Here is a 15,610-nt window from a genome sequence, read left to right on the forward strand (position 1 = left end):
TTTGTTCCTTGTTTACAATTTTTTTTTTTTTTTGAGACGGAGTCTGGCTCTGTTGCCCAGGCTGGAGTGCAGTGGTGCAATCTCAGCTCACTGCAAGCTCCGCCGCCCGGGTTCACGCCATTCTCCTGCCTCAACCTCCCGAGTAACTGAGACTACAGGTGCCCGCCACCACGCCTGGCTAATTTTTTTCTATTTTTTAGTAGAGATAGGGTTTCACCACGTTAGCCAGGATGGTCTCGATCTACTGACCTCATTATCTGCCTGCCTTGGCCTCCCAAAGTGCTGGGATTACAGATGTGAGCCACCGCGCCCAGCCATTTATAAATTTTTTGTTGACACAGTATAAATGTACATGTTTTGGGAGTACATATTATCACTTAATACATTCACGTAATCAAAACACAATAATTGAGATATTAATCACTGTAAGTATTTATCTTTCCTATATATTAGAAACATTCAAATCATTCTCTACTAGGTATTTTAAAGAGTACAACAAATTGCTCTTACCTATAGTTATCCTTATATTTTCTTTCAGCCTTTTATTAAAATCAGTTACAAGTCACTCAAAAACATCTGAGCCGTATTTTATTACTTGGTTATGTTTTCTCAATTTTTATTTTAAATCATTTATATAATATCTTTTATTCTAGAGCGTTCCTGCTCTCATTTAAACAACCTTTTTGTTTCTTTTTAAATAATAATCTGTGTCATCTTGACTCTCTCATGGAGTCTCTATGTTTATCTTACCCTTCTTCAATGAATTATTTCATTTCACCCCGTTCATGTAATTCATTATTAGAGAAATATGGTGGTATCCATTAATGAATGAATTATTTCATTTCACCCCTTCATATAATTTATTATTATAGAAATATGGTGGTATCCATTAGATTATTATTGTTCTTTTTTCTTTTTCCTTTTTTTTTTTGAGATGGAGTCTCATTCTGTCTCCCAGGCTGGAGTGGTGTAATCTCTGCTCACTGCAAGCTCCGCCTGCCAGGTTCACGCCATTCTCCTGCCTCAGACTCCTGAGTAGCTGGGACTACAGGCACCCGCCACCACGCCTGGCTAATTTTTTGTATTTTTAGTACAGACGAGGTTTCACCATGTTAGCCAGGATGGTCTCGATCTCCTGACCTCATGATCTACCCACTTGGGCTTCCCAAGTCCTAGGATTACAGGCGTCAGCCACCGCACTCGGCCCCTACATTATTTTTTTAACCAAAATAACCTAGGACAAAAATTTACCCTTACATGGTTTACAATATTATAGAAATAATTAAAATTTTAAAAGTTAAATTACATGTTATATTTTGAAATATTTCTTCACAGTTTCATTAATTACCTCTTGTGTGGAAAAATGTGAGACTTTAGTTTTTAATAGTACCTTATTTAACTGAGTTTGCGTTGAAATGGTGTGGGTTGTTTCTATTCTGTGTGGCAAAAAGCTAAGTATAAATAATTGTATAAATTCTGCTTCTTCGAAGAAACAGAGAAAGAAAGAGTAAATCATGGGGAGGGCAATGATTGATTAATGAAAATCCTATATAGCAACTAAATAGAAACCTGTAAATAAATATGCTGACAATGGAGACAGTGATGCCCTCTCAAAAGCAGACACTGAAAAAATGTATTCTGTGAGAAAAAAAGTCTGGGGTAAATCATTTTTAAAAAGGTGAAGGAGGGAGAAACAAACAAGAGACATGACCAGTCAATCAAGTATAGCTTCAGTCATGAAAGAAAATGAAAAACAACTACTATAAGACATGTGATGAAATACATAAAATACAGACTTTTGTTCATAACATATTCCTATAATGCTGATCCGTATTTACACTATAATTAGTTATTTTGTTAATACCTATGTAACAAAGATTTAAATTTTATTATTATATAATAAGACACTCAATTAGTTAAACATGGTCGTCAGCCACAATACCTAAAAGCAAGAACTTTCTTACTACAGAGAGAGAAAAAATTTTAAAAGGAATGTTTCAGAAACTTTTCACCTGAAGAAAGTATTGGTAATAAGAATTTCAGAGTAATGTATTCCTTAAAAATATATGTTTAATAGAACATGACTTTCGGCCGGGCTCAGTGGCTCACGCTGTAATCCCAGTACTTTGGGAGGCCCAGGAGGGCAAATCATGAGGTCAAGAGAGTGAGACCATCCTGGTCAACATGGTAAAACCCTGTCTCTGCTAAAATTACAAAAATAAACTGGGCGTGGTGGCACATGCCTATAGTCCCAGCTACACAGAAGACTAAGGCAGGAGAACTGCTTGAACCTGGAAGGTGGAGGATGAAGTGAGCCGAGATCGTGCCACTGCACTCTAGCCTGCATGACAGAGGGAGACCCCGTTTCAAAAAAAAAAAGAGCATGAGTTGAGACTAAATTCATTAAATTTTTTTTTAATCTAAACTCCACTTGGAAGATATTAGAAAACATAGTGTAACCTTCTTTCTTATTTACTACATATCACTGATTGTCTTCTTATTTAAGACATATTTTCTCAAGATAACTCACATGAATTTATGTATTCTAAATATCAAAAAAATACAAATTTAAACCATATTTTAGAAATACATTAGGTTTAACTATAAGATATATTATGCATATTATCTCACTTGTAACATTCCATAGCATAAAAATTCATTTGTCTGCTTATTTATTCACATTGAAAACCTCTTAAAATGCTTTTTATACACAAGACTGTATTCTGGGTACACTAGGATGCACACAAGTATGTTTTCTAACTCGCAGTATCTCATAGTGATGCAAGAGCTTCAAAACAATTATGTAAACAACTAAATACAAAATCTTCTGAAATTTAAAATTTTCAAATGTGATCAAAGATCTTAGAACAGTATGTTTAAAAACTACAATTTAAAAATTCTGAAATTAAAATCTTGCCATATGCTTATTAAGAGTCTCTGCTTCCAGAACTGGTTGTTTACTTGGGGTAAAACCCGCATTCTTCATTTAGATGAAGACTTTAAAGTCTACTTTTAATTTAGTAACTTAGAAAACACACTGGCATCCCTTAATAATACAGATTCTGAGAAAGAGAATTTACATTTCTAAATTTCTACTATTATTTTTTTAATTAGAGATAAGGTCTCATTATGTTGCCCACACTGGTCTCAAACTCTTGGGCTCAAGCAATCCTCCTGCATCAGCCTCCTTGGTAGCTGGAATTACAGGCATGCACCACCATGCCCAAACAAATTTTCACAACTTATAATATTATTTTGGTGTATTTAAAGAACCAAGAAGAGAAACTGAGACAAAGTTTTCTCCTGTAAACTACGTGATATCAAAATATTAAGTGCAAGAAAACCTATATGCTACGTGGCACAGTTTTGGAACTGAATAGTATCAGAGAGATTCCTTGATTACTATAAGTAACTTGATCCATTAAAGGTAAATTTAAGCATGAGGTTTTTTTTTAAAGTTACAATGGGACAATTTTAAAACTCACAGTAAGTACACTTATCCAAATAAAAATTTACCAGATTTTATATATTCTCTACTGTGGAAAAGTTTTTTCTAATATAATGCTCCTGTCACTATATATTCTCCAGCCCATTCCTTTTTTGGGCCCTCACACCCTCAAAGTATTTACCAAACATTTATTATTTACTAAAGTAAAAAAAAGTTTAAATCAACTACTCATATTTTATATAAAATGTTCTTATCTGACCAACTTTATATTGCCAACATGAAATAATGATACTTACAGCACTGCAAAACATGAAAAGTAAATACTATACAGAACTAGATTCCAACTGAGAAAATCAACTTCACAAGAGACCATTTTACCTCGGTAGCAGGATTAAAGTCTTCCTCAAGTTTTGTAGACTGTGAATTTTCAATAGGCGGTTTGCCAAATTGACTTTAGAGAAAAAAGATACAACATAAATCAACAAATTCACATATTTTAAAAATAAAATCTGCTAGTACATATCTTGGTGCTCACTTTAAAAAATGAAAACAAAAAGCAAAATCTGGGAAAAGATCAGTCCTCTGTATATTAAATCATGTTTCTTGGTAAAATTAAAATATGCCCTCTGTTTTTAAAAAATATTTTAGTTACGTATTTTTGACTCTACCTCCCCAACCTATAACATTCAATGAACACTCACTCTTAGCTTCATAAAAAATAGTGACAGCCAATATAATTGGCATACCCTGAGTATAATTTGTCCTCACAAACTGTCCTCAATGATGAACTAGAAATCTACTTAATAACTGACATAACTTTTGATATCTAAACCGGAACAAACTTGATAACCTAAAATGAGGAAGAAAGACACAGTTACCGTATCCCTTTTCCATTATCTATCTCTGATTCAAAGACTAATCTGTGTCACAGGAAAATGACATTCTTTGTTTCTCAGCATAAAAACCACTTAAGAAGACCCTGTTGCTTCCCTTCACCCTAAAACACTACAGACGATGCCCTGAAATATTTGAAATGTTGAAAAGCTGAACCTACAAATGTCAAATCACAAATGTATATTTCTTATTGGGAATATTTTTCTCAACAAAAATTGAAACTTTAAAAATAATAAAATCTAACTACTTATTTTACACTTGTCCTTCCCTGTTCAGGGCTACATCAACTAGCAAAACCTTAAAAATCTTTGTACTTATTCCCAAGGAGAGAGACTGCTAGAAAAACTGAGTCCTGATAATTGGATTTCTCTAAGTACCATATATACACAGAGAGAAAGATCTGGAAGTGGGAGCCACTATATATAGTGAAAGTGTCTCTCACTTCCACATCTTTTTTCTGCAGGGTTTCATGGCAGTCTCCAACCTTTAAATATTCAGCTCATCAAAGCACAGATTACTGAAAAGATAAACTCAATGACCAGCCAAGAAGCTCTGTATTTACCTGTTCCTGGAAAACAACTAAATGGAGTCTCAGTCAGTCATTCACCTCCACCATAAGCATGTTACCAAAAACCCAACTGAAGCTCCATGACTTATTTGACAGCCAATCTTACATGTACATGGGTAGGACATTAGAAGCTTGGAAAAAGAGGCAAAGGGGAGGGGACACTTGCCCTGGGCCACAGATCTGTGTAATTCAGCAACCTTCAATCTCCTAGCACTCAAGGGGCTCTAAGCCTCTCCAGTGAGATTTGGGGTGAAAGAACAGAATAGGACATTTCTATCTGATTTTAGAGACTTTTTTTTTTCTTTTTACCCTTTCAACAGAAATCTTGAAGTTTGTCCATTCCTCCAATTAAACAAGCAAAAAAGCAGTGACCTATTCAGGACTTCTTTTGCACTGTATTTAATATGCCTTTCTAGATAACTCCCAATGTCTACTGTGTTTGTTCTAATTTATCTTCATCAATCTTGTCATAAGATCCAACATTCTGATCTCTTTGGTAAAACCTAAAACCCTTACTCCTACCAATCCTGGGATTATTTCTCTTCAGACTTGGCCTTTCCCTGCTAATTCCCTTGTTACCTACTTCCACTGGGTTCTCCAGCTAATTCCATTCTTATCCTTTTCAATTTGTTTAATTAGACCCATTTCCTCTTCCTTTCTATTATTCAAACACTCACTTACGTGGTGATATAAAAACAAGAGTAATGGGCTTTGAAATGAGTTTAAATATTACTTGTTACCGCCTATATTTAAATAGGTCACTTTGAGTTTCAGACTCTCCATCTGAACAACCATTTTTCCAGGATATTAAATACAGGTTGAAATATGAAAGTATTTTGATTAGTCTCCAAGAGTCCTTAAAATCCTAAAATTCCATGTACTTTTAATTTTACCTATAGAAAAATGGGGCTGGTAGAAAGCAATAAAATAATAGAAGAAAAGAACACCAAGGAAAGTAGAGAAGAAAGTAATCAGGAAAAGATCATAGAAAAGTCATGGAAGAAGAAAAAAAGACTCTAGCAAAAAAAAAAAGAAGAGTGCATGCAACTAGGCAGGGTACTGCTTTGAAGAAAAACTAAGCTGGGAAGTCAGTAAACAGAGAAATCTATAAGAAATAGCCTCTAAATATGATTAACATATCTCTATGTAGATATTCTCCAATAAGAGTAAAATAATTCATCTATAGGATTTACCTGGTCTTGCTTATGAAACAAAAATCTATGTCTTATCACCACAGCTAAGTCAGATCTGCTCTCAAAACTTTGATGATATAAACAAGGTACTGGTATACCTCTTTAACTCTTAAACATGTTAGAACAAAGTCTTGGATTAACCAGTGTTCTAAGGGAAATCTCTAAAAAGAGTTAATGACAAAATGTGACTTTGTGAATTGATCCTATCTGGACCTGGACCTTGATCCTAATGATGCACAGGTATTCATCAATCTGTGCTGAGGGGCAAGAGAAGGGATTTGGGAGAAAGGTAGGCTGATGGCAAACTCAAGAGTCAGTTACTTTTTAGCTATGAAATCATAGGCCAATTAATCAACCTCTCTGAACCACATTTGACTGACTAATACAAAGTAGGTGACAGTAGCACAGATGTTTTGCAAAGCTTTGTGATGACTATGTGAGATGATAAATATTAAGCACATAATATGTTGTCTAGCCCAGAGTAGAATACTCAACAGATAGTGATTTCTTTCCTCTATCTTTTCTGAGTTAAAATATACGTTTTAAAAAACCATAAAGTCTTACCTGAATATAGACTCTACAGAACTCACACGCACTATTAAAGAGAAAAAGTAAAATACATTAAATCAACAAATATAGATAGAAAATACAGAATATTAAAAACATAAGAGGGCATAATGGCACATGCTTGTAATCCTAGCTACTTGGGAAGGTGAGGCAGGAGGATCACCGGAGGAGCCTAGGAGTCTGAAAGTAGCCTGGGAGACATCACGATACTTTAACGTAATTTAAAAGAATCATGCACACTTTCATGCATGATCCAGATATTGTATAAAAAAGCATAATACTCAGATGCTTTGTTACAAAGACTGAGATGATTTGATATACAGCATTCCTTTGGGACCATACATTGAGACTATAGTAAAATTATTATTAAGTATACTATTGGTAGAAAATTGATGCATTAAGAACTATTATTTCCCCTCCTTTATAGTTCTCAAATGAGAGGAAAAATCGAATTTAGCACAATTTGATATCTAAAAGTGAACTACAGTGTACAATAGCCATAATACAAACAGAATCTTATAAGACTGACAGAAAATTGTATTATTAGCAGAATTAGTATAAGTGGACAGTGTCAACCTTAGAAAGTATAATTTCTAGACAAATGAACTCGGAGCAGTTAGAACAGAGGATACAGTAGTCTCTCTTGATCTGCTCTACTTACAGAAAGAAACACACACACGATTTCCCTCTGCTCTCACACCACAAACATCAAAACAGAAGACTTCTGCGACCAAATGTTTGGAGGATTTTCTCCACCAACAAGTAGGCAATCAATTCTGCAGCAGAAATCAGCTGGTTGTCCTCTATTCAATTCCAACACTGTCTATCTAGAAATAGTCTCAGATTCCACAGGTTGAAGGCTCAGTCTCAAAAAGACTGCCCTCCCACACCAATTGCAAATCTGTGTCTCTGAAACTTCTAACCAGCTGGTTTCATGTTGGGGTTCTCAAGACTCCCTCTTTGGGTTTGATTAACATGCTAGAGTGCCCCAAAGATGAAGGGAAACACATTTACCAGTTTATTATAAAGGGTATCACAAAAGGAGACACATGAATAGATGCTTATGGCAAGTTATGGGGGAAGGGGCATGGAGCTTCCATGCCCTCCCAGGGCACATCAGCCTCCAAATACTTCCATACATTCAGCTTTCTGGAAGGTCTCTGATCCCAGTCATTCTGGGTTCTTAAGAAAGCTTTATTACATAGGCATGAATGAAAAAATCTGCGGCCATTGGTAATTGACCTTATCTTCAGCTCCTGTCACCTCCTAGGAGGTTTAGGGGTGGGGCTGAAAGTCCCAACACTCTAATCATGCCTTGTTCTTTTTTGTGACAAGCTCCTTTCCTGAAGCTATCTAGGGACTGCCAGTCATCACTCAATTATTAGCATACAAAGACATCACTTTGGAGATTCTAAACATTTTATGAGTTGTATGCCACAAAACAGTGTTGAAGACCAAACATATATTTCACAACATAATATTGAAGGTTTGGATTTTTGTGACTTCAGCTACTTGTGGCCAACTGTAGTCCAAAATATTAAATGGGGGATTCCAGAAATATACAAGTCATAAGTCTTAAATAGTGTGTCATTCTAAGGAATATGATGAAATATTAAGACACCCTGCTCCATCTCACCCAGGTCATGAATCATCCCTTTGCATATGCTATCTGCCCATTAGTCATCAAAATGGTCTTTTCTTGAATCCCAACCATCAACACTATCATGGCTCAATGATCCAGGGTCACATGAAGCAGATGATCCTCCTTCTGATGTGTAGTCAGATAGCCAGAAATAATTAGTAGCCTAACACCACATGACAACTCCTACCTTATTCTCCTGACTTCATCTCATCACATAGTCATTATATCATCTCACAATTACCATATGAGTGAGAAGGGTGAGTACAATACAAGACACTTTGAGAGACCACATTCTCCTAACTTTGATTATAATATATTGTTATTGTTTTATTTTATTATGAGTTATTATTAATCTCTTTCTGTGCCTAATTTATGAATTAAACTTTATCAGAAATATGCATGTATAGAAAAAAATATGAATGCATAGGGTTCCATACTATCCACAGTTTCAGACATTCACTGGATGTCTTAGAAAATATCCCCTGTGGATAAAGGTGAATTACTGTACTGTGCATGTGTGTATGTGTGTGTGTGTGAGAGAGAGAGAGAGACAGAGAGAGAGAGAGACAACACAGATCACCACTCTCCACAAGAAGCACACAAAAAAAACAGCACTTTTCCTCACACATGACCCTTAGCTTTTGACAATTCTGGAAAAATGCTGGCACATGTACTCCCCAGTCTAGACAATTTTCCAGACCCTGTGTATGTTGGCTGCTTCAGTTACAAAAAGTTAGGTAGGATCATGGGAAATTTCTTCTTGGACACCAGAAACATTAACCACATCAACAGTACACTTAACACCTTTAAAAGAATTCTTTTGAACAGATTACCACTGAAACACTTGTAAGTTAAATCCAATTGACTTTTCAGTAATCTCATGAAATTCTCACATTTAAAAGAAATTTGCAACATCACTTTCTCTGACTGCTCTCCTACTTTTCACTAGCCACTGCTCAGTCACCTTTACCAAGTCCTTTGACTCTGTAAAATGTTGATAGTCCCAGGGTTTTGTCAATGGCTTTCTTCTTATTCTACATCTTCTGCATAATGGATAAGCTCATTGAGATATATGGCTTTGCCTAATAATTGTAATAAAATTATTCTAGGCCTGCATCTCCAACCAGAGTACTAGCTCCAGCTAGAAACACCTATAATTCAGTTACTTACTGAAAATATCCCACATAAATGTTTCATTAAACTCAATATGTAAAGAAAACTTTGGTCTGTTCCATGACTGTTTGCACTTCTCTGTTGACCTGACAGTTTCCTATTCCTTCCCCATGAGCATTGTAAACGCTAATGCACAATGTGGAAACTTATCAATGACCTGAGATTTTTTTCTGTCCCCTAGCTTTTTAAACTCAGTATCAGTAAATCATATTAACTGTACCTCTTTTCTGCCTTTGCTTAATCTTTCCATTGCCACTGGAAATACAAACTTACTTTATATTTATATTTCCTAGTTAGAAATGTCCCCTTAACTGATGGCTTTCACAGGGAAAAAGAAACCCTACTTGTCAGGGGTCAGAAAAAGTGATTAGAAAAATGCTTATAAAGATAGTTACAGGAAATAGACACAAACCTTCTTGGAAGGCCTGGTTAGGGGTTTGCACAACTTCAGTAAATGATTTGGCTGAAAGCAGCCTAATCCTCTTTACTGTGAGTGGACAGCAATGGAGCAAATAACTAGGGAACTGACAGTTTTTATACAAAGTTTTATTGGAGTACAATCTTGCCTGTTTGCTCATACATTATCTATGACTGCTTTCACCCTACAATACAGACTTCAATCGCTGTTATAGAGACCACATGGCCTAGCATTTTTTTTTTGAGATGGAATATTGCTCTGTCACCCAGGCTAGAGTGTAGTGGTGCGATCTCAGCTCCCGGAAACCTCTGCCTCCCAGGTTCAAGTGATTCTCCTGCCTCAGCCTCTCAAGTAGCTGGGATTACAGGCGCACACCACCATGCCTGGCTACTTTTTGTATTTTTAGTAGAGATGGTGTTTCAACATGTTGGCCAGGCTGTTCTCGAACTCCTGACTTCATGATCCACGTGCCTCAGCCTCCCAAAGTGCTGGGATTACAGGCTTGAGCCACCGTGCCCAGCAGCCTAACATATTCCCTATCTGGCACTTTACAGGAAAAGTTTGCCAGTCTCTGCCTTATACCATATCCATTATGCCCTGATACTCAAATCTAATCTTGTGACTCCCCTGCTCAAACTTTTTCAATGAATCCCTACAGAAAACGTTGCTGGCTTCCTATGCATAGACATTATTTATTCTTTCTTGCTGCAGAAACATAAGTTTCTTTAGATATTCAGTATTCCATTACCCCAATCCCATCTCAAAAAGAGAAATCATTATTGTAAGCTAATCACAGTAATTACATTTGCTTTCCTAGTGACTGGTTTAGATATAAGCATGTGGTATAATCCAGCCAATAAAATGTTACAGGAAGATTACTGCAAGCTTCCAAGTTTTCTCCCTCTTTAAAAGAAACATGTGAACAAAAGTAACCCTTCCAGCTTTTAAATATTGTCTTGAGAGAGCATGATTACTAGAGCTGTTGCTAATTAACCAACCAAAAGTGGAATCCTGGCTGGGCACAGTGGCTCACACCTGAATTCTCAGCACTTTTGGAGGCCAAGGCGGGCATATCAGCAGGTCACAAGTTTGAGTCTGGCCAATATAGTGAAACCCCATCTCTACTAAAAATACAAAACATTATCCAGGTGTGGTGGCAGGCACCTGTAATCCTAGCTACTTGGGAGGCTGAGGCAGGATAATCACATGAAGCCAGAGGCAGAGGTTGTAGTCAGCCGAGATTGCTCATGCCATTGCACTCCAGCTCAGGCGACAGTTTGAGACTCTGTCTCACAAAAGAAAAAAGAAAAAAAAAAACAGAAAGTGGGATCCTATGATATCCCTGTACCACCAAAACAACTTTGGTTCCTACGGTTTTAGCCATTGTTCATTAGTTCATCTAGTATTTATAGCCAGAAAAACTGTGAGAATTTTTCCAGGGCCTACAGAATAAGAGCTACTTACTCCTATACTATTAAAAAGTGTAGCCTAAGCTTGCCTTATTTAGATATTCAAGTCATGTAATGGGATGGCTGGGTCATATGGTACTTCTAGTTCTAGATCCTTGAGGAATCACCATACTGTTTTCCATAATGGTTGAACTCGTTTACAATCCCACCAACAGTGTAAAAGTGTTCCTATTTCTCCACATCCTCTCCAGCACCTGTTGTTTCCTGACTGTTTAATGATTGCCATTCTAACTGGTGTGAGATGGTATCTCATTGTGGTTTTGATTTGCATTTCTCTGATGGCCAGTGATGACGAGCATTTACCCAAAGGATTATAAATCATGCTGCTATAAAGACACATGCACATGTATGTTCATTGCAGCACTATTCACAATTGCAAAGACTTGGAATCAACCTAAATGTCCTTCAGTGACAGACTGGATTAAGAAAATGTGGCACATATACACCATGGAATACTATGCAGCCATAAAAAAGGATGAGTTTGTATCCTTTGTAGGGACATGGATGCAGCTGGAAATCATCATTCTCAGCAAACTATCACAAGAACAGAAAACCAAACACCTCATGTTCTCACTCATAGGTGGGAACTGAACAATGAGATCACTTAGACTCAGGAAGGGGAACATCACACATCGGGCCTATTATGGGGAGGGGGGAGGGGAGAGGGATTGCATTGGGAGTTATACCTGATGTAAATGACGAGTTGATGGGTGCAGCACACCAACATGGCACAAGTACACATAGGTAACAAACCTGCACGTTATGCACATGTACCCTAGAACTTAAAGTATAATTAAAAAAAAAAAAAAAGATATTCAAGTCATTCCCAACTACTCCCACATCACATTTTTTTCACTAGGGAACCCGAAGTGCCAATAAACCTTACAAAGTTCGCTCATCTTACCATTGGTACTTGCTTTTGTAGATGTTTCTTTTGTAGGACATGCAATCATCTTAGATGTTCCTTTTTCCGAAACTTGAGTTTTATTAGATGTTACTACTGCCACGCGTTCAGTCTTTACACTGTCTTGGTTTTTTCTCCCATGCGATCTTAGTAAGTCTTCCTGTTACTGGACATATATTATACCCAGATGTTTCTTTTGCAGGCCTCGTAATTTTTCTAGGTGTTTCTTCTGCTAACTGTTCCAACTTTCCAGATGTCGCTTTCCCCAAACATTGAATTTTGTCAGGTGTTCCCTCCACCAAGGGTGCAGCCTTATCAGGTGTTTTTTGCACCAAGCTTTCAGCTGTGTCAGGTGTTCCCTCCACCAAGGGTGCAGCCTCATCAGGTGATTTTTCCACCAAGCTTTCAGCTGTGTCAGGTGTTCCCTCCACCAAGGGTGCAGTCTCATCAGGTGTTCCTGCAGATGTTCCTTTTGCCAAACACAAAATCTGGTTATACTAGATTCTTCTACTAAATATCATCCTCCTGACTCTTCACCTGGCAAACTTCTACCCCTTCTGTATGCTTTCTTGAAATATTACCAAACTTTTCTTTCTTTCTTTCTTTTTTGAGACAGAGTCTCGCTCAGTCACCCAGGCTGGAGTGCAGTGGTGTGATCTCAGCTCAATGCAACTCAAGCGATTCTCCTACCTCAGCCTCCCAAGTAGCTGGGATTATAGGCGAGGGGCCACATTGCCCCGCTAATTTTTCGTATTTAGTAGAGTCAGGTTTCACCATGTTAGTCAGGCTGGTCTCAAACTCCTGAGCTCAAGCAATACATCCACCTTGGCCTCCCAAAGTGCTAGGATTACAGGAGTGAGTCACTGTGCCTGGACACTACCAAACTTTTTAAAGCTTTAATTCTTCACCTTGGATATAAAATGTCTGACACACACTGAATACAGCAACAACATGACATAATAAGTAATAATTATAAGCTCCCAAAGGGGTTCTGGCACAGAGTAAGCACTAAATAAAGTAATAAATAATAAAAAAGATGATAATAACAAGAAAAATGCTTAGTACCTTAGTAAAGTAGTAAATAATAAAAAATGACAATGATAATAACAAGGAAGATGCTTAGTGCCATAAAGATACCTGAGAGTTATTTGTTAAGTGGACAAGTGGATAAATGAATAAAAAATATTTTTTAGGAAATTCTGTTGGAAAAATGCAGAAATTCAATAGGGACACCTGTACTGTATTATGAACACCTCAAAGACCCAAACTATGTGTATTCTATCTTTGTCTCTTCCAACTTGCAAAACCTAACTTATAGAGGTCCTTTGATAAATATATAATAAAGATGTGCTCATATAGTTCATATTGTACAATGCATTATGTCACATTTAGGTATCACAGTAGCATTTTTGTTATTATGAAAAATTTTTGTAACTTTATTATAATTTCTTGAGCCTAGAGTTAAGCTATTTGAATATTTATAATGATAACGTTTTGACTATTAGAAACACAGTATCTTGTTGTAACAAATTACTATTAACACACTAATTATCCAACAGATAGAACAACATATCTTGTTCTAATAAAGTAAATATATCTTATTTGGTTTCAACTTAGGGGGAATGAAGTTGATAATAGTGAGACCTTGTTGGTACAAGACTATGTAACATAACCTGCGCTTCTCAACAAAAAATTGCTTTTCTGACTTCTACATTCAGTAAGTATCTTTGAAAAATAATCTCCTATTGGTACTGAGGCACCCTGGGTAAGTTCTGTGATTCTTGTTGGCATTTGTTTATGGTGCCAGAAAAGTATTATTAAATTTCAAATTCTAAAGACAATTACTTTTTTAGTGACACAAGTCACTATGTCCCACAGTTGATCCTTGAATAAGGGTTTCACTGTAGGAGCCCACTAATAGACAGATTTTTCTTTTCTGTTGCCACTGCAAGATAACAAGACAAATCTCTCCTCTGCCTCCTCCTTATCAGACTACTCAACATGAAGGCAAATAAGAATGAAGACCTTTATGTATAATAATTCACTTCCACTGAATAGTGAATATACATTTTCCTTCTTATAAAAGTTTCTTTCTTCCAGCTCACATATAAAATAGAAACTATGAGTTAATTGACTGTTTATGCTTTCAGTAAGGCTCCAGATCAACAGTGGACTACTAGTAAAGTTTTGGAGGAGTCAAAAGAAACAGATTTTCATATGAAGCAGATTTTCAGCTGCATGGGGGATCAGCACCCTAACTTTCATTGCTCAAGACTCAACTGTAATTAATTATCATTTACTAAATCCAAACTATGTATTGTAAAAATTAAATAGAGCCCAGAAGTTCAATACCAGCCTGGGCAACATAAGGAGACCCTGTCTCTACAATGAATGAATGAATGAATGAATGAATGAATGAATGAATGAATGAATAAATAAATAAATAAATAAAACCGTGTTTCTTCATCGGTTATTGTGGGAGTTCAGTCAGGTTGGTGAAAAACATTTTAATATGAAGTTATAGGACATAGACACAAATCTTCCTGGAAGGCCAGAGGGTTTTGTAAAAGTCTCAAGATAAGGTTATGGCTGAAAGCAGCCTAATTCTTACCTTGAGTAAATAGCTTCAAGTGGGTACAAAGGAAGGTAGAGTAGTTTATCTAAATAGCTTGTTTACTTATGTGGTCTTAAGACTAACCTTTGATCACCCATGGGCAGGATGGCTCTCCCGGGGTGGGGGGGGTGTGACCAGATTAATTACCCACAGGTGTGTTGACTCAAAGCCTTTGTCATTAAAACTTTGCTAATAAACGCCCACAGGGCCAGCTAGCCAGGACTGTAGCTACTGACTCTTTACAGCACCTTCCTTGGTGTCTGTAATCAGCTCAGAACCCTTGTCGCTCTTTCACTGAATATGGGTGTCTGGGTATGTGTCTCAATCATCTGTAGGACAGACCCCCGCAGGTTATAATATTCAAATGTTACAGCTTTCTGTTATTAATTCCTACTTTTCATTATTAGATGTTCAATTCTTTGTGGCTTATAATTCAGGGCATGTAAGCTACTTTATAATTTGTAATAAAATTCATTTATAAATATATTAATTCGTTAATATAAGAAGCAGATTTTCAGCTGCTTAAATTAAATTGGCTAACCTGAGCATCCCCTATTACTGAGTTCATCAATCACAACAAGGGTTATACATTTTATAACAAGCCTAAGTTGTTAGGACAATTGAGGAAACATACAATATACAAACTTAAAAATTGCATTACTTATGTATAGAAAAGTATTATATAGGATTTTAGGGACCATAATTAAACAAATATTTTTT

The 15,610-nt window shown here is 36.5% G+C and overlaps 1 protein-coding gene across 1 annotated transcript in view; it reads right to left on the minus strand.

The window, feature by feature from the left end:
* Nucleotides 1-15,610, minus strand: part of LOC104671823 (ankyrin repeat domain-containing protein 30A) — a 134,128-nt gene that overhangs the window by 107,276 nt on the left and 11,242 nt on the right. The window contains 4 exon segments of the mRNA XM_030941288.1: nt 3,827-3,899; nt 6,668-6,698; nt 12,277-12,403; nt 12,405-12,745. Of these exon segments, the coding sequence (XP_030797148.1) occupies nt 3,827-3,899; nt 6,668-6,698; nt 12,277-12,403; nt 12,405-12,745 (572 nt within the window).

The sequence above is a fragment of the Rhinopithecus roxellana genome, chromosome 11, assembly GCF_007565055.1.
Source record: "Rhinopithecus roxellana isolate Shanxi Qingling chromosome 11, ASM756505v1, whole genome shotgun sequence".
NCBI classification, from domain to species: Eukaryota; Metazoa; Chordata; class Mammalia; order Primates; family Cercopithecidae; genus Rhinopithecus; species Rhinopithecus roxellana.